The 26,011-nt window shown below is 47.7% G+C and overlaps 1 protein-coding gene across 1 annotated transcript; it reads right to left on the minus strand.

The window, feature by feature from the left end:
* Positions 1-808: 808 nt before the first annotated feature.
* On the minus strand, positions 809-25,283 carry SCN4B (sodium voltage-gated channel beta subunit 4). The gene is made up of 5 exons (XM_081063913.1): positions 25,124-25,283; positions 16,723-16,895; positions 15,495-15,723; positions 12,906-13,035; positions 809-4,559 (listed from the first exon to the last, which is right to left on the minus strand). The coding sequence occupies exons 1-5, from the start codon at positions 25,182-25,184 to the stop codon at positions 4,466-4,468; spliced, it is 687 nt and encodes a 228-aa protein (XP_080920039.1). The 5' UTR covers positions 25,185-25,283; the 3' UTR covers positions 809-4,465.
* Positions 25,284-26,011: the final 728 nt, after the last annotated feature.

Genomic DNA, 26,011 nt, shown 5'->3' on the forward strand with positions numbered 1-26,011 from the left:
TGAGTACTTAGTGTTTGAATCCCTTTGAAATGCAGTCTGTGAATCCACTGAAAAGAGGGATATGGTATGTTAAGAAATTGTGGTATGATAAAGTCCAAGAACATAAGCAGACGCACACACACTGATATGTATCCCCGATTCCTTCCCAGCCTGGCCTTATTTCCAGTAGCTGGAAACTCTTCTGAATGCAAGAGTGCTTGTAACTTATGCTCAAATAATTTAAAATGGACAATATGAAATGGGCATGGGTAGAGTCAATCCTGAGGTATAAGCCTAAGCTTTCTCCTTCCCCGTCCCTCAGATAGCTTGTCCCCTTAGCTGGTCGAACAGCAAGCTGAAACGACCAGCCAAGCAAAGTCCACTGTGCCCATATGCTCCAATCAGTAAACTGTTTTGTGCTGTTCCTCTTTAAGGTTGCCCTTGTTCATTTGAAACAGATTTCACCTGGATCCAAATGTTAACCTGGGGCTGGGGGGCCTGGGGAAGGAGATATGATGACATTTAATGGTACCAACATCATTACCAAGGTCATTCTTACAGGGAGGGCCCTGGCAACGATTTCAGTATTAAATTCCCACCTTCCAACTTCTCCAGAGAAGGTATTAGCACTAATATGATTTGGATGCCTGTGAGAATGCCAGACATTCTTAGGCCTTTTACATGTATATCTCATCTAGGCAGGTGACATTTTATACACAAAGAGACTGAGGCTCAAGAAAGTAAAGAAACTCATCCCAGTTACAGCTGGCAAGTAACAAAACTGGAACCCAACTCCCAATTAGCCAAAAATAGAGACCACAGTCTATGTCTATTCAACATAATTTTTATTTAATCCAAGGCAAAGCTAAATAAAATTTTACAATGCAAAATATGTTGTAAAGACAGTCTGATCACATTCATTGTGTGCTTGAGCACAAATCAGTGCTAAGAGTGTACAGCTGCAGCTGCTGGAGACACCTCAGCCTGAGGCCTCCCATGGCCGCCTGCTGAAACGTTTTGATGTACAGTTATATAGGAAATTGACTATAGGCATTGTTGTCATTCAAGCCAGAGGAATAAACCATGCATAAGATAGTCAAAAGCACTGCATATCAGGTGGGAGGGTGGGTAGGTAGGGACTCCAAACTGGGACAAAGTAAAGTGAAGCAACCTATAGGATTTTCCCAAGAAGTCCCCCTTCTTGCACCCCCTCCTGCTAGCACTCCAATGGCAGCTGTCTGTAACAGTGAAATGGAGTCATAGAGTTATGGACCCCAGGAGCATGACTGGTCTTCCCCTCTGTCTCTTATCCTTTCTCTGCCTCCAGGTGCGCCAACAGGTATAGCTCAGGCCAGGAAAGATAGCTCCTGAAATGTACAGTCTCCCCATCTCGGGCACACTTAGCCTTTACACACACCTCCATACATCCCCTCTCTATGAACAGCCTACCCACTCCACAGTCATGCATTTCCACGTGCACACCCTCCCCTGCCACCATCTCAGGAGCATGCTCTCACACCCTCACTTCACCTCCAGTTCTGGTCAACCAGACAAATGTGAAAAGTCTGAGCTCCATTGGCTCCTCTCCCATGTCTCTATAGAATCATAGTTTCATTCTGGTTGCCTTCCACACAGTTCCTATATGGGGAGAAACCCAAGGCCCGGAATGCTGAAGTCCTATTTTGAGGTCAAGGATTGGGAGCTGAGAAAGACTTTGTCTTTGGTCTCACTGACTTTATTGTCAGCACAGCTGCATGCATCCCGGGCTCTAAGATCCACTTTGTAAATGGTTCTCTCTAGTCCACAAGTCCTGGAAACACACTTGCCAGCTCATGGAGATCGCTTCGGAGAATGGCACCACTGAGTCTGCGTGGGAAGATAGCTTTGTCCATATACATTCTACTGCAAATCCATGCCAGTGTTTGTCTGTGGGTATGCCAGCATTGGGGCAAAACAATCTTTTGTTGTGGGGAATAAAGTTAGCATTCTTAGTCCCCACTTATAAAACGCCAATGGATAATCCCAGGCATTGTGGCAATCAAACATGTCCCCTACAGTCCCAATCGCCTCTATTAAAAACCACCAACCAAAACCTGTAGACAAGAAGCTTTGAGCATCAGAGCCAAGGTTTCTAACATTACAAAGACTAAAATAATTTTAAGAAAGAGAGGTGGGGAGACAGAGAGAGAGAGAGTTATAGGGATGGGAAACAGAGAAGTGGACAGCATGGACTTGGATCAGTTCCACAGATTATAATACCTGGCCTCCTAGATCCCTTCACAACCCCAAAGATCTTTTAAATAAAAACTTTCCAAGCCTCACAACAGTCCTGTGAGGTTGGTAATTACTATTACACCCATTTTATAGATGGGTAAAACTGAGCCCAGAGAAGGTGCATGACCCACATCTTAGCCAGCAGTAGACCCAGGAGTGAAGAGGATGACGTTTTTCCTCTCCCTACTCTGTATGCCTGGGCCCGCTCTCATGTGTAGCTCTCCTCAGTAAGAGGAGCACAAGACACTGCCCGACCAAATGTAGAAGCTAAGAAGGAAGAAAGCAGTTTTGCATGATGGCAACTACAAAAAGTTTGCCAAATGGCTGATGGCTCTGGTCTGTCTATTCCGAAAGCCAGGAAATTCTGAACCTGAGCCCAGGATTACTTCTGGGTGGAGAAGGACGAGAGGGACAGAGGCAGATCAGAGTGTGAACCTGTGAGCACGTCAGGTTCGGCAGAGGCCACAGGCCACAGCCATGGCACTCTGCAGGGGCTGCTTTTCCTCAGTCTCCCCACAACTCCACCCTTGGGGAAGCTTGCTGCTGTTTTTTAGCAGGGAGAGTCCTGAGGTCTACATACACTCTGGAAAAGGGGGCTACTCCCCTCCCATCCCTCCCAGGAGCCCAGAGAACAGTGTCTCAGAAATTCTATGAGAGTGAGGGAGTGGGACCAGATGGTGAAGAACCTGAATTATCACATCTCCATGCCATCCCTCACTTCCCTTCCCAGGGAAAATACCACCACATCCCTTGTCATGGACCCCCATGGGAGCACTTGGCAGATGTCGCCAAGACTTAGTCTCTGGCCAAGGGACCATTGGTGACACAACTCCAGCCCCCTGGTCTCCTGCATGATCCTGGGTGGGGGCCATTCTTTCACCAGTGCCACACCAGAGTTGGTTGCTATGTATGGGCTGGAGACAGGAGGGACGGTATGAGCTAGAACCGGGGAGCTAAGGCATGGTCTAGCCCCACACATAGGGGTGTGCAAACCAGTTCTTGGAAAAGCAAAGGAAAACTGTTGGCATTTCCTCCCTACTCCTCCCCAATCCTGGTGGGCGGGTGGAAAAAGGGGAGAACAACTGAGCAGAAAGCAGCTGGAGAACCCAGGGCCCTTTCATCCAAAGAAAGAGAATCCCTGAGGTGAAGGCAAGCCCTTGACCCAGGGTTGGAGATGAACAACCCTGAGTCAGGGGAGAAGGTGTGGTGGTGGAGCATGGAAGGAGCTAGCCAATGTGAAGATGATGCCACCTGTTGCTTCAGAAAAAGAGCAGGGCAGAGCCAGGCTTGGGAGTTCCCAGGAGTGGCGATGGTCCTGCCATACCAAGGAGAAGGGGTGGCCAGCATTGGCAGGGCTAGGGTGGGCAGTCCAGTGGCTGAGAAACCCAGGACACTGGTTCTCCAATATCTGCCATCCTGAAATGCTAGGGAAGGCATATGCAACACCCCAGTTCTCCAGGAAGGCTTGAGGAACCCCTTCCCAAGCCCCTCAGGAACCCAGAGATCAGAGGAGCAGGCTAGGTGGACCAAGACTCCTCAAGGCCAAGGCAGCTAGCCCTAGTTAGAAGCGTTCAGAGACTCAGAGTAGCAGGGGTTGAAGGAGCATGGGTTGTGGGCCCAAGGCAATCAGGCACCCTGAGATGAGGGGGGAAGGGAAGTGCCTCACAAGAGAAACATGAGGGGCTTAGGAATCCATCAAAGCCTTTCACTGTAGGCCCCCCTCCAGCTGTCTCCCATCCCAAGATTCTGTATAAAGTCCTCTAGGCCATTCCTACCATCAAAAAGGTTAATTCTCCACACACACAGTCCAGTGTGTGGAGTCCAGTGGGCAGCCCTCACTGATCCCCCAAATCTCTCTTAAAGAGAAATCTGGAAGAAAACCAAGGTATTGCTTGTATAGGATGGGGAGACAAGAAGATCCACCAACCCGGGTGTTCGGGGACCGGCCCTCCACACCACCTGAGGCCCTCCTTTTCTTCCCTGAAACTTCCACAGGCCCCCTCCCCTCACCAGTCCTTATCCCTGGGGAACCCTGGCTGGAGAGAGGGTGGGGCAGGCTGGACAAGACCCTAGTTTCTCCCCACCCAGAAAGACTACAGTTTGAGCCAAGCAGCAGATGTTTCAGGCACGTGGGTTCACAGACACGGCTCAAGCATCAGTTTTATCATCAGAAAGTGAGGCTCCCTGTGACTGCTTGGCCCCAAGCAGGGGCTCACACTTTTGTTGGTGGTTTCTCTTCCGCCTTGGAGCCCGGCAACCCATTCTCCGTATTGTCGTTTCCTGAGGAACTCACAAGGCACTCCTTCCTGGAGAGGGAAAAAGGAGAGAAGGGCACTAGCAAGAGTAAAACCAAGAGTAACAGATAAATTGTGGAGTGGGAACAGTAGCCCCCTGTGCCCAGCCCTCACCCTGGCCTTTCATAGAACTAACGTAGCAAGAGGCAAGTCTCCTAACCTCTCTGCCTCAGTTTCCTCATCTATGTAATGGATGTAACGCTGACACCTTCTTTGTGGGATTGCTGGGAAGAGTCAAAGAACAGTGCCTGACACATAGAAAGTACTCAATAAGGCTAGCTATCATCACCTAGTCATCTCAACATGGCAGGAGGCAAGGGTACCAGGCACTGTCCCCAAGGGTCAGTGCTGGCAGGAAGCCAAACCAGGGTACTTCCCAGGCTGTGCCAACCCAGGGGAAGGGCCAGTGGGCCATAGGCTGAAGGCAAAGGGCTACCCACGCAGGGCCCCCAGAAGGCCCTTCTTCCCTGAGCTCACTGTGACCAGAGGTAAAAGAAGCAACATGGAAGGGGCAGAGCAGGTAGAGGTTCTGCCCCCCGAGAATGGCAGGTGTGGGCAGAGTGGTGGGATAGGGCAGAAGGCAGCAGGAAGGAGAGATGGTTAGATGGGAAGATACCCCCTCCAGGAGCATCACCACTCTGACTGCCCTGCTCTAGACATGCTCCAATTTAAGTATATCCTACTTCAACAGCAGTGCCGAGCTCTCCAGGGAAGACCTGACTGCTACGTCACTCCCAGCTTTCTGCTCATGACAACTTCCAAGGCTTTTTCACAGCTGCTGTGAAAGTATATCTTAGCCTCACCCTCAACTTGTATAGTCCAGTTTCAGGCCTTCAGAAAGGACTTAGCATCATTTTATCCTCATCAATTTCATCTTAGGTTTAGCCCATAGCTCCAGCCTTCTGGATCCTTCTAGATCCCAATTTTGTTCTTCAACGTAGTCACTGGGTTCCTGGAAATTTGATAAGTATATCGTTTCTAGTGTAGTTCAAATCTTAATAATAATAATGAACAAGCAGAGCCCTGTAAAATACGACTGAAGATCCCTATTCAGATGGATATATATATATATATATATATATATATATATATACACACACACACACACACACACACACACACACACACACACACACATACATACACCGGGGGTGCCAAAAACATGTATACAAGTGGACACTTTGGTCAACGTTGCTCAAGCAGTAGTTCACCATAATCAGAAGTGTCTGGACGCTGATGGGAACCACTTTGAGCACCTCTTGTAATTGCAGAAGTCAAATGTGACTTGTATTCATCTTTTGTTATCAGTATATATTGAGAATTACAATTTTAATAGTTGTTTTCCTTTCTTAAAATATGTATATATATTTTTGGCACCCTCTGTATATGTAAGGTGTGTTCAAACAATACGGTGAATGTTTAAATTAAAAAAAATTAACACAGTAAAAGACACATTGCCATTAATTCCCCTCAAAATACTCCCCCTTTCTTCAAACACACTTATCCCATTGTCCTTGCCACTTTCTGAAGCAGTTCTGGAAGTCCTCTTTTGTGAGTGTCTTTAGTTGTGCTGTCATGGCTGCCTCGATGTCCTGAATTGATTCAAAACGTTTACCTTTCATGGTCATTTTGACTTTGGGGAAGAGCCAGAAGTTGCACGGTGCCAGATTCGGTGAATAAGGTGGACGAGGACACACTATAATGTTTTTATTTGACAGAAATTGCTGTACCAGATGCAATATGTGACACGGAGCATTGTCATGATGGAGGATGGTTTATGGCACACTTAAAAAACACACCTTCTCTCAAACCATAGCTCACATTCAACTGACTGCACCAAACAAGTTGAAACTTGTCACACACTGTTACTAAGGTTCAACATTCCACTTCCTGTATTGAAGATCTCTGCCTTTCCATTTGATGGCACTTGGCAGCAGCATTCACCGTATTTTGTGGTGAATGGAAGTTTCCATGTCACACATCGCTCTGGTACAGCAATTTCTGTCAAATAAAAACATTACGGTGTGTCCTCATCCACCTTATTCAGTGGATCTGGCACTGTGCGACTTACGGCTCCTCCCCAAAATCAAAATGATTCAGGACATCTAGGCAGCCATGACAGTACAACTAAAGATAAAAAGCACTTCCAGAACTGCTTCAGAAAGTGTCAAGAACGATAAGTGTGCTCGAAGAGAGGGGGAGTATTTTGAGGGGGATTAATGGCAATGTGTCTTTTACTGAAATAAATTTTTTTAAATTTAAACATTCACCATATTTTTTATCACACCTTTTATATCTATATATGGATATGTAAAGATATATTACATATACTGTTTCCCCAAAAATAAGACCTAGCTGGACAATGAGCTCTAATGTGTCTTTTGGAGCAAAAATCAATATAAGATTCAATATTGTATTGTATTATATTATATTATATTATATTATATTATATTATTGTATATAAGACCCAGTCTTATGTTATAGTAAAATAAGATGAGGTCTTATATTAATTTTTGCTCCAAAAGACACATTAGAGCTGATTGTCCAGCTAGGTCTTATTTGGGGGGAAACATGGTATATAGTATGGTCAACCCAGCCAATTCCTATCCACCTAACCATCCATATTTTTTTATTGAGAACCTACTGAGTACCAGGCACTGTGTCAAGCTAGAAGGGTGTATAATTTTACATGGCACTTGCTCTCAGAAAACTTGCAATTTTTCAAGGAATGTGATATTAAACAAGTAACTATGATACAATTTTGTAAATGATAGGATAGGGGTATACCAGGGAGGGACTCAAGGAAGGCTCCTTTTAGGGGTCAGGGAAGGCTCTTTAGACTTGTCATTTAAGCTGAGACCAGGAAAGATGAGCAGGAAAAGAGAGAGGCGACATTCCAGGCAGAGGGAACTACACCCATATATGAAAGCCCAGAATTAATGGTGAGATGTCCAACACCTTCCTTCTTCTCAGGACACCACTCCATCTCTGCTGTTAATGTAATCTTTCCTCGCAACTCAGAGGACCCTTCTTAGGCTTCCCCAGGGCCTATCTCTTGCCTCCAGCCTCTCCCCACCCAGGTCCTTTGCCCACTATGGCCAGACCCTTTCTTCTGAAGGCCTCTGATCATGCCAGGCTCTGCAAGCCCTCACCAGCTCCCCTGCAGTCAGAAGGAAAGCCAATTTCAGCCTGGACTCCCAGGTCCTTAAGTGCCTGCACCCAGCCTCCTTTGCAGGCTTGTTCTCCCCTTCCTCCCTACCAACTCACCACCCCCCACTCTCTCAACAAACAAAATGTCTTGTTCTCCAGACACATGCCCACTCCCCAGACTTTCTGCCTTTCCTCTCAGTGGTTCTCCCATCTGAAACACCCTTCTCTTCACCCTCCCCAAGGCTTAAATTATGTCCATCATGCAAGGCCTACAAAAAAAATCCCTTTAGCCAAAAATTATTTCCTGGTATTCCACCCTCTTCTAAATCCCTGCAGCATTCTGTCACACCTCCTTCCTGGCACTAATCCCCTCTACCTTGTATTACATGTATCTTTGTACACACCCTTTGCTTAAAGGCAGAACGTCTTTCCTTCCAGCACCTAGCACAGTGCCTTGCACACAGTACCTCAAAAATAGCCACCAAAAAGATCAATGAATCCAAGAGTTGGTTCTCAGAGAAGATAAACAAAATTGACAAACCTTTAGCCAGACTCATTAAAAAAAAGGAGAGAGAAGACCCAAATTAATAAAATCAGAAATGAAAGAGGAGAAGTGACAACAGACACCACAGAAATACAAAAAATTTTAAGAAATTACTATGAGCAACTTTATGCCAACAAATTTGACAATCTGGAAGAAATGGACAATTTTCTAGAGGCGCACAACCTTCCAAGGCTAACTCAAGAAGAAACAGAAAGCCTGAACAGTCTGATTACCACCAGGGAAATTGAATCAGTAATCAATAATCTCCCAACAAACAAAAGCCCTGGACCAGATGGCTTTACAGGTGAATTTTTCAAAACGTTCAAAAAAGAATTGTCACCTATTCTCCTCAAGTGCTTCCAAAAAATCCAGAAGGAAGGAAGACTCCCAAACACTTTTTACGAAGCCACTATCACCCTGATCCCAAAAGCAGACAAAGACACCACAAAAAAGAAAACTACAGGCCGATATCTCTAATGAACATAGATGCAAAAATTCTCAACAAAATATTAGCGAACAGAATTCAGCAATACATTAAAAAGATCATACACCATGATCAAGTGGGATTTATCCCTGGTATGCAGGGGTGGTTCAACATCCGCAAATCAATTAATGTGATACACCACATTAACAACATGAAAAATAAAAATCACATGATCAAATCAATAGATGCAGAAAAAGCATTTGATAAAATACAGCAACCTTTTATGATAAAAACCCTTAAGAAAGTGGGACTAGAGGGATCATATCTTAACATAATAAAGGCCATATATGACAAACCCACAGCTAACATCATACTCAATGGGGAAAAGCTAAAACCATTCCCCCTAAGATCAGGAATAAGGCAAGGTTGCCCACTATCTCCACTTCTATTCAACATAGTGCTGGAAGTTCTAGCCACAGCAATCAGACAAGAGAAAGAAATAAAAGGCATCCAAATTGGTAAGGAGGAAGTAAAATTATCATTATATGCAGATGATATGATACTATATAGAGAGAACCCTAAAGACTCCACCAAGAAACTATTAGAACTGATAGATGAATTTAGTAAAGTAGCAGGATATAAAATTAATATTCGGAAATCAGTTGCATTTGTATATACCAATGATAAAATATCAGAAGGAGAAATTAAAAAAACAATTCCATTTACAATTGCTCCAAAGACTATAAAATATCTGGGAATAAATCTAACCAAAGATGTAAAAGATCTGTACTCAGAAAATTACACGACACTGAAGAAAGAAATGAAAGAAGACATAAATAGATGGAAACACATTCCATGTTCATGGATAGGAAGAATTAATATAGTTAAAATGTCCATACTGCCTAAAGCAATATACATATTCAACGCAATTCCTATCAAACTACTAACGACGTTTTTCACAGAAATAGAACATATAATCCTGAAATTTATATGGGACCATAAAAGACTCCAGATAGCCTCAGCAATCTTGAGAAATAAGAACAAAGTGGGAGGTATAACGATACCTGATTTCAAACTATACTACAAGGCTACAGTAATCAAAACAACTTGGTACTGGCATAAAAATAGACACATAGATCAATGGAACAGAATAGAGAGTCCAGAAGTAAATCCATGCCTATATGCCCATCTAATCTATGACAATGGAAGCAAGAATGTACGATGGGGTAAAGACAGTCTGTTCAATAAGTGCTGTTGGGAAACCTGGACAGACACATGCAAGAAAATGAAGCTGGACCACCTCCTTACACCATATACAAAAATAAATTCAAAATGGCTTAAAGACTTAAATGTAAGATCTGAAACCATAAAATATCTAGAAGAAAATATAGGAAGAAACTTCATGGACATTACCCGGAGTAAGATTTTCACTGATATATCCCCTCGCGTGAGGGAAGTAAGAGAAAAAATAAACGTGGGATTACATCAAACTAAAAAGTTTTTTCACAGCAAAGGAAACCATCAATAAAACAAAAAGGGATCCTACTGAATGGGAAAAGATATTTGCCAATGATATATCTGATAAGGGATTAATATCACAAATCTATAAAAAACTTACTCAACTCAACTCCAAAAAAACAAACAACCCAATTAAAAAATGGGCAGAGGACTTGAGGAGACATTTTTCTAAAAAGGACATACAGAAGGCAAGAAGACATGTGAAGAAATGCTCAACCTCACTAACTATCAGAGAAATGCAAATAAAAACCACAATGAGATACCACCTCACTCCAGTCAAAATGGCTATCATCAATAAATCAACAAACAACAAATGCTGGTGCGGATGTGGAGAAAAGGGAACGCTAGTGCACTGTTGGTGGGATTGCAGATTAGTGCAGCCACTATGGAAAACAGTATGGAGGTATCTCAGGAATCTGAAAATGGAACTACCCTATGATCCAGTAATTCCACTCCTAGGCATCTACCCGGAGAAATCCAAAACTCCAATTCAAAAATCAGTATGCACTCCTATGTTTATTGCAGCACTTTACACAATAGCCAAGATATGGAAACAACCAAAATGCCCATCGGTAGATGACTGGATTAAGAAGCTGTGGTACATTTATACAATGGAGTATTACGCAGCCATAAAGAAAAAAGAAATCTTATCATTTGCAACAACATGGATGGATCTAGAGAACATTATGTTAAGTGAAATAAGTCAGAAAGAGAAAGACAAGTACCATATGATCTCACTTATATGCGGAATCTAAAGAAAAGAATATGTGAATGAACTAATCAGAGACAGTTTTGAGGACACAAAGAAAAAAACGAGAGTTGTTAGATGGGCGGGGTGGGGGGGAGGTAAAGGGAAAGATGAAGGGATTAGGAAGCAGCTGGTAACCACAAGATGGCCTCAGGGTTTTCTGAAAATTAATTTGGGGAACTTATTCAATAATGTTGTAAAGATTTTGTTGGGTATCCGATGGACATGCGTCCTATTTGGGAGACCACCTCAGAGATAATGTGGATGCCTGATCATGGCATTGTACACCAGAAGCTAAACATTAATGAATGCCAACTATAATTTTATATATATAATGTGATGGCTCGGTGTGAGGTCGGAGGGATAGTGGATGGGGGGAGGGGGGTTCACAGTGTGAGGGATATAAATGATGAACGTCTAAGTATTACCTTGTCTTGTACACCTGAAACTAATAAAAAAAAAAACAGCCATCAAATGAAAGAATGAACTCTAGATATACCCCATGAATCAGTAGGGTATGGTGGCAATGAATTAAGTTTTGAAGCCAAACAATCTAGGGTTCAAATCCCAGCTCTATCACTTACTAGTTGTGTGGCCTTGGGCAAGTCATTTAACCATTCTGAGCCTCACTCTGCTCAACTGTAAAATAAAAACTATGGATATTATATAAAAATGCCTGGAGACGCATAGTAGGCATTCAATAAGTGACAGGAAGTGTTATTATCTATAGCAGTCTCCTGACCCACCAGTGTCCTAGAGAAAAAATATTTAACCTGTCTTGTTTTCAATGAACCTACGATGATGCCCAAGGATCACTATTTTCTTTTCTAAGTGCTTTTAAAGCACATGTTGAATACTTTGTTCTCCAATTTTGCTCACCATCAATAGTAATATTGGTTATTAAAAACAAAATGCGTTCATGCTGCATGCTTCTGGCCCCTCTGAAGGCCTCCAAACCCCTCACAGCCTCTGGCTGCGATGCAAGGAGACAACCCAAGAGTTCTGCATCTCTGCCAGTGCCTGGGATGAAGTGCCCAGTGGTTCCCTGCTCCCCGCCCCCAATGCCCTTAACATCCCCCCACTCCTGCCTTCAGCATCCTTCCCCTCTTACCAGTATAATTTCTGCCTTTCCCAGCTCATTCCCTCCTCTCAACAAAGCAGAATGAAGTGAACGGAAACAGAATTGTTCTCCTTTCTCTCATTCATTTCCCTGCTACAGTCACCTCTCTGCTCCAGCGGAAGGCCTGCCTCATCTCCTCTTTCTTGCTAAGAACACAACTTTCAGTGTCTTTTCCCTGCTCTGGTTTTGCAACAGTCCCTCCTGCTACATAGGAGCCTGCCTGTTCTGGCAATTCTGGGCCTGGAGCTTGCACCCTCTGTACTCCTCTTCTTCCCTCCCCTTCCCCTTATGGATGTCTTATACCTGAATTTATCCTAGGCTTCCTTGGAGGCTGTATCAGCCTTTTAAAATCTTTTTATCTCCCTCATTTGAATTTTCAGAGTTTCACAATAAAAGACTCCCTAGAAGGGTCTTCCCATTTTAGAGTTTCTGTACATGGAATCTTGTATTTTCTCTGATTTTTTTTAAAAGGCTTCTTAAATCCTTTTGTAGGACTTTAGGTTGAGGTGGTGCAAGTAGAAAGAGAGAGGCTAATGGGATGGACAGGAAGAGAGTCGGATGAGGAAGAGCAAGTGGATTGCATTTATTTACTCAATGAATTCAATGTATTCAATAAATACCTATTGGGAGGTGAGGGAGAAGGGAATGAGATTTAGTAGAGGAGAGGAGGATTGTAGGGATAGGAAAGGGAGTGGTAGGATCAAGAAGACAGGATGAGGTAAGGAGATGGCTGGAAGGAGGAAAGCTGATGGTGGCAGACGATGGTGAAACAAGAGGATTCTGGGTACACCCACAAGATGAGAATGGGTGGTAGGCTGGTGGGAGGACAGAAGTGTGCTGTGAAGTCAACTCACTTTTTCTCCTGAGTCTTCTTGAGGATGAAGGTGATGAGCTTCTTGAGCAGCAGGATGAAGATGAGGAGCCCAATGACCCCGCCCACAACAGCCAGGATGATGAGTGTCACTGTGTTGTCCACTTCTTCCACTGCATGGCCAGAGCAGGGAGAGAAGGAGGTGGGCAAGGAGAGCAGGAGTCAAGCATCTGGAGCCAAGCACCATGGCAGTCTAAGGTCTACGTAGCCTCCATCCCCAGCATCTGGGATATGTCCACCCCAGGCCCCCAGCCCTCCCCAGGCCTTACCGCTAGAACCGGAAGCTGGAATGTGGTGCCCACCAGGCTAAGGCACTACACAAAGGGGCCCCTTTTCCCCTCTCCTTACCCCTCCCCACACATACCCTCCCCCAGATGCACACACAAGTTCTAAAATAATTCAGACTCAGAGCCCACAAGACTCAGGTTTGAGTCACGACTTCATCCCCAAATTGCATGTGAGAATATCATTGCCTCTTTCTAGGTCTCATTTTCCTGTGTAGAAAAAATTAAGACTCTCCCTATGATATCTCTCATGTGGTGGGAGGACTTTGGAATCAGATAGTCTGGATTTTAACGACAGGATTTCAGCGGTCACTAACAAGCTGGCAACACTGAGCAACTTATTTAACCCTTCCATCCTGCTTCCTCATCTGAAAACTGAACTGCCTTCTTCACTAACCTACTCCACCTATAGTCTTTCCCATCTCTCTTCAACCAACTCCATACTTCTAGTTGTTCTGACCAAAATCCTTGGAGTCCTCCTTGACGCCTCTCTTTTTCTCAAACCTCACATGCAATCCACCTGAGAATCTTGTTGGCCGTAACTTCAACAAATCCCAAATCGGACCTCTCGCCACACTCTGGCCCAATACGTCTCTTGTGTGGGAGTTTGTTGTAGCCTCCTAACCGGCCTCCTCACTCCATCGTCTATTCCTGGCACAGCAGCCAGAGAGCCTGTGGCAGCATTAACCCTTCTGCTCAAGCCCTTCAGTGGCTCCCATCCCACTCAGTTTTATAGGGCTCCACACAATCTCACTTAATCGGATTCATATCTGTTACTCATCCTGCTTCAGCCACACCAGCCTCCTTATTGTTCTTCAAGCACCTGCCTCAGGGCCTTTGCACTGGCAGTTCCTTATGCCTGGACTATCTTCCCCAAAATATCCTCACAGCTTCCTCTCTCACCTCCTTGAAATGTCCTCACTCCATGTCACCTTTTCCAGTGAGGCCTTCCCTAGTGACCCTGCTAATACCCCATCTTTCCATCCCCATTTTACTTTTGCTCCCTAAGATAACCATGTTCCCTAATGCAAAGCAAGTTTCGTCTTTATTTTGTTTTCTATATATCTCCTCCAATCTCCAAAAGGACAAGAATTTGTCTATTTTGTTCATGTGTATCCTCAGCACCTAGAACAATGGATGCCACATAACAGGTGCTCAATAAATATTTTTTGACTAGATGGATGAATGAATCTGAAAATGGAGAGGTCAGCTTGAAGAGGTATGCGAGGAGCAAAGGAGCGAAGGTAAGTGATAGTGCCTAACTTAGTGCCTGGCACCCAGAAATGCTCCATAAATGTTAGTTCCCTTCCCTTCTCTTCCCTCCTGAAAAGGCTGAGCAGAAAGTAGGATGACATCCACACACAGAGGAAGAGGTGATGCCATACGCAGACTTGATTCGGATAACTCCAGGCTCAGAACAAGATGCCCGATAACCTCTGGCTCTGCCCGTGGCCCAGCCAACGTTGAACTCATGGGCCTCTCCTGCTCTAGGCATTCCATGTCACCCTGGAGAGCAATGAACCCCAGGCACACATGAAACACAGCACAATCAGGATCCTTGAACAGGTTCCCTTTCCTTTTTCTCTGCTTCTACACCTCCCTTGCTTTCCAGGCTCCTCCTCCGTGAAACCCAGCCTAACTCCTCCAGCCCCTCCCCAGCCACCTTCAGTGTGTGGGGTCATGTGACCACCTGGATCCTCATTACATGCTCCCTCACTGTCTAATTGTTCCACCTGTGTCAGATTGGAATGTTCAACTGGGATTTAAGCTCTAGATGTTGTCTATGTGTCTAAACACTCTGCCTCTATTTCAGTTATTTAGCTACCTCTCTTCTGTCCTACCCTGAACTGTAAATCCCTCAAGTAAGAACATTGTATAGCATTTATAGCATTTTTGGTATAATACCTGGCATTCAATCAACTTTTGCTAAAGGAATACAGAAGAGTAGTAATAATCAGCATGCACAGCGAGAGATTTACTCATCACGAAACCCTCCCATGGAGCTTCTCTAACTCTCACAATGCTAGGAGACTGCACCATATTACAATTTTACAGATGAGGAAAATGAGGCTGAGAGAGGCTAAGTCTCTTTTGTAAGCTATTCAGTGGCAGAAAAAGTGTTGGCGCTAAGTTTTGTGAGCTTCCAGACGTAACTCTAGCAACTCTTAAAAGCAAAAAGTGAAAGAAAACACCAATGTGGTCCATTTTACCATTTCATTGTAAGACTGAGTTGGGAACCACCCAGTCCTTCCTATTGCACTGCCCTTGTCTCAGCCCCCACTGCATACGTTTATCCACCACTTGGAGAAAGATGGTGGCGTGGTGCTGAAGATCTTTCTCCTTGGGATTCCTCACATAACAGGTGTATTTGCCCGTGTCGCTGAAATCCACATCCTTCAGCAGAATGGAAATGTTGTTCATCTTCTCCTTAGTGGAGCCCTCCAGACTGATGCGGTCATCATTTTTCAAATGCACCCTGGGGTCAGACTTCTCATTCTTCACAGTCCCGTTTATGAGCTGGGAGGGAGATGGAGGGAAAGGAGGCAGACAAGAGACTGAGGGTCGTCAGGGCTCATGACACCACTGCAGCCCTGTCCCTGGGTGTCTGCCCTGTCCTGGCCCAGGAGGAGCCTGTGGTTAGAGGTGCTCCCTCCCTCTTGCTTTCCTTCCAGCATCGATAACTTTGCCTGTCTAACTTGAACTTTGTTTGCTTCAGGCCAAACCCATGTTCTTTTACTGAGGTCTCCCTGGGATGTAGCACAGCTCTTAGAGCTTTCTTCATAAAAGCCTTTTATAATGACTCCTGCAAATACCACACTCATTTCCCTCTGTCACTGCCCCATCCTTTGCTGACACGCGTCCCCTGTTCATCTCAATGCTGGCCCTCCATCAAGACCTGGACCAATCATGCAGCACTGCCGTCACCACTCTCTGAGCTCAGCATTTAGTTATATCCAGGGTTGGTCACTCATGGCTTCCCATATGTTAGTCTAGGACCCCCTACTAGATTGCACAGTGAGTCTCCAATAAACACATGTTGACTGACCCATCCCCCCGCACAGCCCTGTTAATGCTCCTGCAGATCTCATTCTCTTCTCAGCTTCCTTTCCCTTCTTTCCAAGTCCAGTTCCACAGCCCTTCTCCCGTTTGGACTCTTCTTATTCCCTCTCTCCAAGCCTTCCAAAGGTCCTTCTCTCTCCTGTTTTTTAAATTAAATTATTATCTTTTACACAAGCAATCCAAGTTTTAGGTATTTCTTCAGACCAGACAGAGGACTCTAGCCAAGAATCCCAGCAGGCCCCAAGTTCTGGTAGCATGATCTAAGCACCCTCCCACTTAGATCTTTCTATATAGGCTCTGCAAAGAATACTGGGAGAAAGGATGACAACGGGTGTGTTCCGGGACCATCACAGTGGGGTCAGTCTAGAAGTGACCGTAGTCTGGGATGAGGCAGGGGTGAAGCGACAGGGAAGGGAGGAGGATCTGAGCTGTACTGTCCCTTCCCCCACTGCTTACAATCTTGAATGTATCACTGCCGTTGTAGGACCACCAGAAGCCAAGGTCACGGAAGCCAAAGCAGCTGGAGAAGGTGCAGGGCAGCAGGATCTCCGTGCTGTTGACAGCGTAGATGGTGCTGGCTTTCCCCACAGACACCTCCAACGACAGGGACACGGGAAGCAAGAAGAGACCTGTGTGAGGGGGCACCACCTCGCTTAATAAAACCCCTCCAGAACCTCCAGGCCGGGCCTCTGGAAGGTCACCCTCAGTGTTAACATCAGGAAGATGGTTCTCTATGTCAGTTGACACTACGGAGGCCACCCGCCATAATTCTCCATTTCTTCCTCATTGGCCTAGGCAGGATTGAATTCTGGGCCAGTTAGCAGCCCCTGTGGCAATCTAAATGACCACCAGGGGTCACCCCTACCCAAGAAAATGAGGCTCTTGCCTTGGTGTGGACGGTCCGCGTCCCCTATCCCGTGGGCGCAGTTCCTGAAAATGCTCTCCCTGGCCCACCCCAAGGGAAGGCCGGGCTCTTTCGATTTGCCTTGGGAATTTCCCCTGGGCTAGTGTGCGGCCTCCTTGTTACGTTTTCAGGACTGGCCAGGGCGGAGGGGTGCACCGAGCGGAATCCACGCGGTGAAGACGAGAAAACTGCAGCCGCAGTGCCGACACTGCCCCGCGGCTGGCATCACCTAACTCCGGAGGACCCTGCCGGCACCGAGGGGCGGAGAGGCAGAGGGACACTCCCGATGGACCCTGCTGGGCCATCTGAATCCAACGCCCTTGCCACTGAACAGAACCTGAGAACGGAACGGACAGGCCGGGGCGGCATCGGTGGTGGGTGGGTGCATAGAAATGGGGCAGGTCTCAGCACTGGGCAGCAGCGAGGGTGGAGCCACAAAAGTAATCAGGGAGAGAAAGTAAGAGGGGGAGGCCTGAAGAAGACACATTGAGGAGGCAGATTCCGGACAATCCGGACAATCCGAATGCGCGCAAGTGGCACGTGGTGCCAAGAGGGGGCTGAACCTGCTGCCCCCTCCGGACCCGGAGAAGCCCATCCTACCCCCCACATCTCACAGCCCCACTCCAGACCCTCATTCATTCTGGGAAAGACCCCAGAATGCACCTCTCTCTCGCTCTCTCTCTCTCTCTCTCTCACACACACACACACACACACACACACACACACACACACACACACACACACACTTCCCAGCACATCAATACTATCCCTGTCTTTTGGGCAAGAGAAAGCCATGAGTTTCCACTCAGGACCTCTGGGACCCACCTTCTGAGTCCCTTATAAGGGAACCTGGCCCTTCTCCTGCCCTACAAAGTCCTTGAGAAAGCCCCACTGTACCTCAAGGTCATGGAAGGAGGGAGTTGGAATTGGATGCCACCTCTCCTTGCCCCTAGATGAAATGGTACTTGGGGTCACCCCAGGTGAGAACATGAGGGCCCTACTCAGGTTCCCAGTGATCCCCAAGAATAATGCCCCTTTCCCGGTAAGCACTGCATGTGGGTAATCTCATTTCATTCTCACGTCATACCTGCAAGGTGGGTATTACTGCCCAAATTTTACAGGTGGAAAAAGTGAGGCTCAGAAGAGTGAAGTGTCTCACCCAAAGCCTTACGACTTCTGGGAGTAGTTAAACTCGGAACTGGGGTCTGACTCAAGGGCTCTTGGGCAGTTGAGAGCAGCCGCCTGGCTGTACTGCCTCCTACTTCCAAACTTCCCTGGCGCCTCTCCCTAGACTGCAGCTGCCCTCGACTACTTGGACCTCCAGAGCTAACGGATCCAGACCGATCCATTAATCCCACTGCCTTATTTTAGAGACAGGACAGCTAACGCCCCAAATGGTAGGAGACTTGGCTGAGAACTGCATTTAGTGGCTGGCCTGATTGGGAATTCCCAGAACCATTCTTGTTCCCAAGACATCCAGGGTTAGTCTTTGGTTTCAACGTCACCAACCTTGCTCTTTCTCTCCATCCTCACTCCCAAGAAAGGACCTCCTTTGTCTGACTCCATTCCTTCTTGGTGCATCATAAACCAGTGTCCTCTTGTTTTGCCTCTATGCGACAATGATGCAAGGTGCACCCGAGCAATGCTTTTTTTAAACAATGACGGAGAAATAGCTTCAAGAAGAGCCGGCAGCCTGGCTCCTGCTCTCAAGGGTCCCCTCCGCTTCCTCATGTCCCCTTAGCTTCTGAAGGCAAAGTGGAGTGCTCTTACCTCGAAGCTCAGAAATAACACCCCATGGTCCAGGAACCAAGTCACAGCCCTGCCACTGTTGATAATAGCTGATATAGTAAAGTGCTCACCTAACATAATCGATAGGTTTGGTGACTTCAAGCAAAATGATGTATAATGAAACCAGTTTCAGCATAGGCCAACTGATATAAACAAGCGTTCCGACGGCATCTTATCAACGTTGTCTCAAAACGCTGTTGAATGACATTACATGATTCAAGGCCCTGTTGTGTGTATTCGTCAAGCCTTTACTGTATTCCAGGCACATTCAATCCTCACACCCATACTATGAATGCTGTGCTAGCATAGCTCCACATTACAGATGAGACAACTGAACCTAGAGAGGTCAGGTGATCAGCCTAAGGTCAAGAGACATATCTATCACCCCAAAGCACGAAAACCCTTCTCTACATCCTGACGTAGCAGGCTTGCCCACCAGCATCCCAATTAGTGCTGAGAGGTTTTTCAATTAGCCCTCATTCTTAGGTCAGCTCCTGTGTGCCAGGAATTGTTCTAGAGCTGTGGCTTTCAAACAAGAGAGCATTAGAATCACCTGGAGAGCAATTACGGCTAGCTTGGCCCACTTCTGGAATTTCTGATTCAGGAGCTCTCGAGTGGAGCCTGAGAATTTGCACTTCTACAATGTTCCCAGGGAATGCTGTGTTTAGACAACACTTTGAGAACCACTGTGCTAGAGGATTTATACATATTTATTCCAACTTTTATTAGAATGCCAAAAGGTAGGTATAATGTCTCATTTTACAGATGATGAAATTGAGGCTCGGAGAGGTTAAGTAACTTGGCCAGGGCCACATAATAAGTGGTGAATCTGAGCATTAACTATAAAACGGGACAGGCGTTTTATATATAATGCCTCATTTAATCCTCACACTAATGCTAGGAGGTACTTATTATTTGTAACCCAATATACAAAATGAAGAAACAGGCTCAGAGAGATTGCTTGCTCAAGGACACATACCGGGTGAGTGGAATACGCGGCATTCAGATGCAGGTCTACTTTTCACCACACTATGAAGGTGCCTCTCCAAGAGAACAATGCTGTCAGAGCTGGCTCTCCTTAACACTCCTGATTTTCCTTTTATCCCTGCCTTCCCTACCCCCACACCTCCACCCACTCACACACCTCCCCCCAGAGCTGTAGGAACTAGAGCCACACACAGGATTCCACCGTCCAGCCTAGAAGGGGGTCTTCTGGTCAGAGACCCCAACTCTGCTTCTCACCCCTCATTGTCCCCACAAACCAAGGAAGAGAATGTGGAGCTGTGACATGGAAGCTCTCAGGATAAGGCAGCTTCCTTATAGCTACAGACCTCCCTCAGGGCCCAAGCCCATGCTCCAAGTAGCACCACAGCTCCATCCCCCAGTGCTCACCGGCACCTCTGTCTAGAAATTGGGGTCCTGGGGAAGATGAGGGAAACTCAAGTCAGAGCCAAATCCCCTCCTCATCCCCAGCCAGAATGGCATATGCAAGAGCAGCAAAGATACACATTGAAAATGATATATTTTTGACTGCTTTAAACAGATAGAAGCAGAAAGAGAGGAGTCTAGAATAAAGGAGAAAACTATTTCCTTAAGGTCTAGCTAATGGCCGTGCACGTTTTTACCTGATTGGTGTGCGCCTATGTGCATGACTTAACTCTAATAAACTCGCAACTCCCAGACTCCCAAAGTGAAGCATTGCCATTCCCACCATAGCCTGAGAGAGACAAAGAAAAGGCAGACACCATTCCATGGAGAAGTCCAGAGCCCCAAGTTAAGGCATCAGAGAGGGTAGGCAAGCCTGGCCTGTCCACAGCACCCGCTCCCAGTAGTCGGGAAATCCTGCCAGCTATGTCTAGGTGGCTTATGTACAGGAAAACCCAGGGGTATCTCCTGCTATCTTACCTGTGAGGCTGTGCCGAGGGGAGAGGAGTGAACATGGGTAGGTGTGGATCCACTAGAGGCCCCTGGAGCAGTGCTTCAGCAGGCTGAGCCAGTCAGGAAAGGACGGGACAGCAGATACAAGGCAGGTCCCAGTCTGCCTGCCGACCTTGAGAAAGTCAGAGACACCACATCCCCAAAACCGGGATAGCTGTCTTTCCTACCTCCCCACCTTGGTGTAAAGCCAAAACATGAGATTAGAAAACACAAGAAGTGCTTCAGTGAGTAGACCCCTCTGACCTAGGCACCCTGCAGGTAGAGGAGAATAGTAATTGAAAGGAGGGAGGGGGACAGAGTGGGCCCCCAACACAAGTCTGGAAATAACCAGGGCACCTCTGGCTTAATGACCAGTGCCAGCCAAGAACGTCTCCAGGCCATTCGCACATTGTTTTATACTTCCACCCTGTACCACCTCTTGGAGGTAATGATTTCCATGTGGCTGGCTATTTCCCTGGCTAAAGAACTTTCTTTGCTTTGTCCCAAACCTAATTCTTTAGAATTTCAAGGTGTGTATACATAATTGGGATTGGGGGTCTATTTCTGGTGTCATGGGGCTGATGAACACATCCTCCTCCTCATGAGCCTATGAGATTCAATCCTGAGCCTCAAAGCTTTGCGTTTGCTCACTAAAGGTCCCTAACCATTCGGCCACTCTCAGAGCAGCCATTTTGTTTGCCATTCTCTGAAGTCTTCAGCCCACTCCCATCCTCATCCAGATGCTGCAGTTTTGTCTAAGGACTGATTCAGGTCTCCCAACTTTTATTAAAGTAAAAAAATATTCAGTACATGCAAATGTTATTATCAAATAGTCACACCAGCAGAAATCTAATGGCTACCATCAGATATTGCAAGGTAAATGCCAAAACAGGAAATGGTCTGCCACATTCTCCTACATCCAAGCATCAGTCACACCTACCCGGTATAAAAGGAGGAAAGAGGGGCAGGGTGGTGCCTACTCTAAGTTTAGCTGCAAGGGCTTCGCTGACTGTAACAGGGAAACTGGTACACTCTGGCCCCAAGGGAGTCAGATAAGCTCAAAGTTGGAGCTCAGAGGTAGAAAGCAGGCTGAGGCCAGCAAGACAAGACTCTTCTTGGGGTGCAGGCCCTAGTGGCTATGGGAGACAAGGCTGGGCCAAGCAAACACCCCTGGGCCCAAAGACAAAGGAAAGATTTCAGCTCCCTCTCCCTAGGCAACCTACCTACTTCCTGCCCACTCCCAGGAGCTTTCCTGGGATAAAAGCATGCCCCTGAGACAGCAGCAGATGCTCAACAAAACCAGCTTTGCAAACAAGTCCAAGCCGTGGGTTTGTCCCTCCTCTTGCAGGCCAGAGAATAGGTGTGTTGGCAGGGCCAGCCCATGGCTTACGCAGCGATCCCTACACCCTCAGCAACAGGGCAAAGTGGGAGAATCTGTGCCCGGGGTCTGCCTGTCATGCTGCCTATCAGGAGGTAGCCAGTCATAAGAGTTTAGGGATGCTTGCAGGCTTGCATCTCCAGAAAAAGAACTAATCATTGGTTCCAGATTCAAACCTGGGGTCTCCCTCCACTTCTCCCCTTTCCTGTCCTCTTCTCCATGAACTCCTTACTTACTGTTTCTTTTTCCTTCCTCTGAGTGGGATTGAGCACCCTTTCTTTAATTGCTTTCTCATTAAACAAGCCCTTAATAAATACATACTAAGGGAAAGAGGATTGTGCAACATAGCACCCTCACAAGTGATAATTAAACACAGATCACAGCAATTAACAAATCAGGGAACAAGGAAGGGGTTGGCAGGACTGGCATATTGCCAGCTACATGCTTAGGAAGGGACTGGCACCCACCTAAACCTCAACTGCACTACTACAGTCTTGGAAACTGCTTCTCAATTAAGAAAAGGGTGTCTTCTTGAGTTATTATAATCACTTAGTCTCAATCAGTAAGACTGAGTTTGATGTGGAAAAAGGGGCTGGAGGAGTAGGAGCTTACTAGTTCATTCCCAGTCCCCACAGTTGTGAGAACAATAGCTTTGCCCACCCCCTAGCTTCTATCCCTCCATGTCCAGGCCCCAGAGCCTCTCTCATTCTTTATTTAGCCTATTAGCACACTCCCTGCTGACATTCCCTTCAGCAGACTTTGGTTAACTAGTAGGCAAGTTAGTATGACAGAGCCCAAGAGACCTGGATTCTGTCTTACTTGACCATCAATTGGCCATGCAGTTGGGCAAGTCACCTTCCCTCTCTGGACCATGTTTTCCTCTTCCTCTTTTCTGTGCTATGGTTTCCAAAGTTCCCGCCAGTATTGATGCTGCCCGGGAGCATCCCCAGTCGGCTGTGCAGTCATCTCCACATCTCCCTACTGGGCTGAGAGAAAGGATGACATCTGCGTCCCAAGCTCAGGGCAATGCCACTGTGAGGACTCAGTAGTGGCTGCCTGAGCAAGGTCCAAGAGCGGACCCTGGCTGTATTCCTAGTGCCGACCAGAGGGGCAGTGGGCAGAGCAGGTGGGGCCAGTTCCGGGGCCTGCTGGTCTCCCACCTACAAACCACTCTGCTTTCTCCTGAGGGTAGGTAGCTCAGGGCTTCATCCAAACCTGCTCCACTGGGCCCCACCCCTACCTGGTCTACCAGTTACACAGTCCTCAGAGGAGATGGGGTTTTCCACCTGAAGAGAAGTACCAAGACTCTGCCCACAATCTCCCCAACACACACACACACACACACACACACACACAGTGTACAGTGTGGTTTCCCTCGGAAGACTGGTTCTATGAATATTCTAACAGCTACCACTGGCATCCACCATCCAACCAGGCAGCAGCAGGTGTGGATAAGTGGGCTAGTTAAATAACTGTGAGTTTGAATTGCCCAGGAACCCCTTCCCCCTGCCATGGTCACAGTGGGAACCTGGGCAGGTTAGAGATGAGAGGAGGAGGAGCTAGTGTAGACAGGTACTGTGACCAGTCCATGAAGAGGAGCCTCAGGCTTCACAGAAGCCCACTTCATTTGGGTCACTGTGAAACCAGCACGAAGCTGTGGTGGAGGTACCAGAGAAAACACCAATGTCTTCTATCTGGCTTTAGTGGTGGAACTAAATCAGTGGCTCCTGAGTGAAAGAAATACTCTATCCCCCGCCCACCATCAGGTGCTAACATAACAGGTCTGCATAGAGTTTATATTTGCAGAAACAGCAGTGACTGCCCTTAAAAAGCTTCTGTCTCCCTGTTTTCAGCACAATTGCCTACATCGTGTGGCTAACCCAATGAGGGCAGCTGCTAAAAGACAAATCTGACCAATATAAACAGGAAGAGGTACGGGTGCCAGAGATGGAGTTGGCTTTATTGAAATCCATGTCTGATTTATGATATTACATTCTGGACTAATAAATACTATTCCTAATCTCTTATTGTTTGACACTCAAAACTACTGTGTGTATATTCATAAATATTAATACTCTGCTCCTTCTGTATCCTCTGGAAGTGTCTCCTCAGTCTTCACATTCATCCCAAAAATGAGGAGCCAGGAGCAGGTTAAACAGGCCCTCCCTATGGAATCCCTTTGTCAGAAGGGATACAAGACCCTTCTTAAAGTGGGGCTTGGCCAATCTTCCAAGTCCCTCCAACCCCTTCCAGGCCTTGGTGTGGAGCTGCAGGGAAGGGAGTGGACACTGGAGGAGGTACAAGGCATTTAAGCCATACAGAAAGAGGTCCAGGAGGAGGGGGTCTCTCTCTCTCTCACACACACACACACACACACACACACACACACACACACACACACACGGTGCGTGTCTGATGCCTGGGTAACAAGCATCCAAAGTTGCAAACAGCTCTGGGCAGAGCTAGAAACCACAGCCCCAACAATCACACGTGCAACTCACCAGGCATTCCCTGCACCCAAGGCACAGACACCACCACCACCACCCCCTAGCCCCCAGCACACCCAAACCTCTGAACTCGGGGGACCCGCGCTGCAGCCCCAAGATGCAGCTCCAGAAAACGGGAACTGAAGGAGCCAGAGATAGCGAAGAACTAATCGCGAGGACGGCGGGCCAGTGGGGCCGGGGACGTGCAGCACCCTCAGGGGGCACAGCCGACCGAGCCGGGCGTTGGGCAAGAAGCCAGTGGCAGTGGTGCTCGTTCCGCGCCGCACTCCGAAGCTCAGCCCATCCCAGTGTCCTCTCCTCTGGGGGAAAGAATGGGGGGGAGGGTGAGGGGAGGCAGAAGAGACCAAGCTGGGGCTGCCTTACCCAAAAGCCCAGTGCCCAGCCATCTCGCCCGGGCTGCGCCTCGGCCCCCAGCCCCGAGCATCGTTCGCTTCTGTCCGGAGCGCGCCGGGGCGCGGGCGTGGGGTACAGAGCGGCGCCCGCCGGCCGTCCGCGGGCTGCAGTGGGCCCTGAGCTGCCGCGGAGCTCTGCGCCGCCGGCGGGGCTGGGGAAAGTTAGCGGGGAAAGAGCGAGGGGGGAGGGAGGGCAAGGAGGAGCCGGCTGCAGAAAAGGCAGCTGAGGGCACCGCGAGGAGTAGGAGGAGCACGGGGAGCAGGAGGAGGCAGAGCTGGAGGAGCGCGGAGCGAGCGCAGAGGCGAGCGTCGCTGCGCCTCCGCCCTGGAAGCGCTCCAGCCGCAGGAGGGCTGGCGGCCGCTGGGGAGCCCAGGGCGACCCCGCTCGCGGCGTACCCAGCGCAGAGCGCCCGCCTCGCGGGCCCGGGCCCCGGAGCAGGACGGGGCGCCCCACTCCCTGTCCAGGTTGGGGCGGCTGGGCCCTGCAGGGCAGCCCGCAGCCGCCCGCATCGTCCGTGCACTGAGCTGTCGGTTACGCGGCTACTTTTGGGGAGAGTAGAGGTGCAGCTTTTCGAGTGTGGAAGGCCGTGTTGTGCTTTGGGGAACGCGGTACAGTAGTGACTCCGCTCCCGAGGCCGCGAAGGGACTGCTCGGCTGTCTGCAGCGGGCACAGCCTCAGCGGGCGGGAGTGCGTGGGCTTGCCCTCTGCGGCCAGCGGACCCGCCGAGGCAGGCCTGGGACCCGAGCTTATCGTTGCGCACTCCCTCCCAACGCCCGCCAACCTCTCGCGTTTCTTCATAGACTCCGCGGAACTCTTGGTGCTCCTGGTTAAGGAATCAGTCCAGATGCTACCGACTCC

This window comes from Rhinolophus hipposideros (assembly GCF_964194185.1).
Source record: "Rhinolophus hipposideros genome assembly, chromosome: 10".
Lineage (NCBI taxonomy): Eukaryota > Metazoa > Chordata > Mammalia > Chiroptera > Rhinolophidae > Rhinolophus > Rhinolophus hipposideros.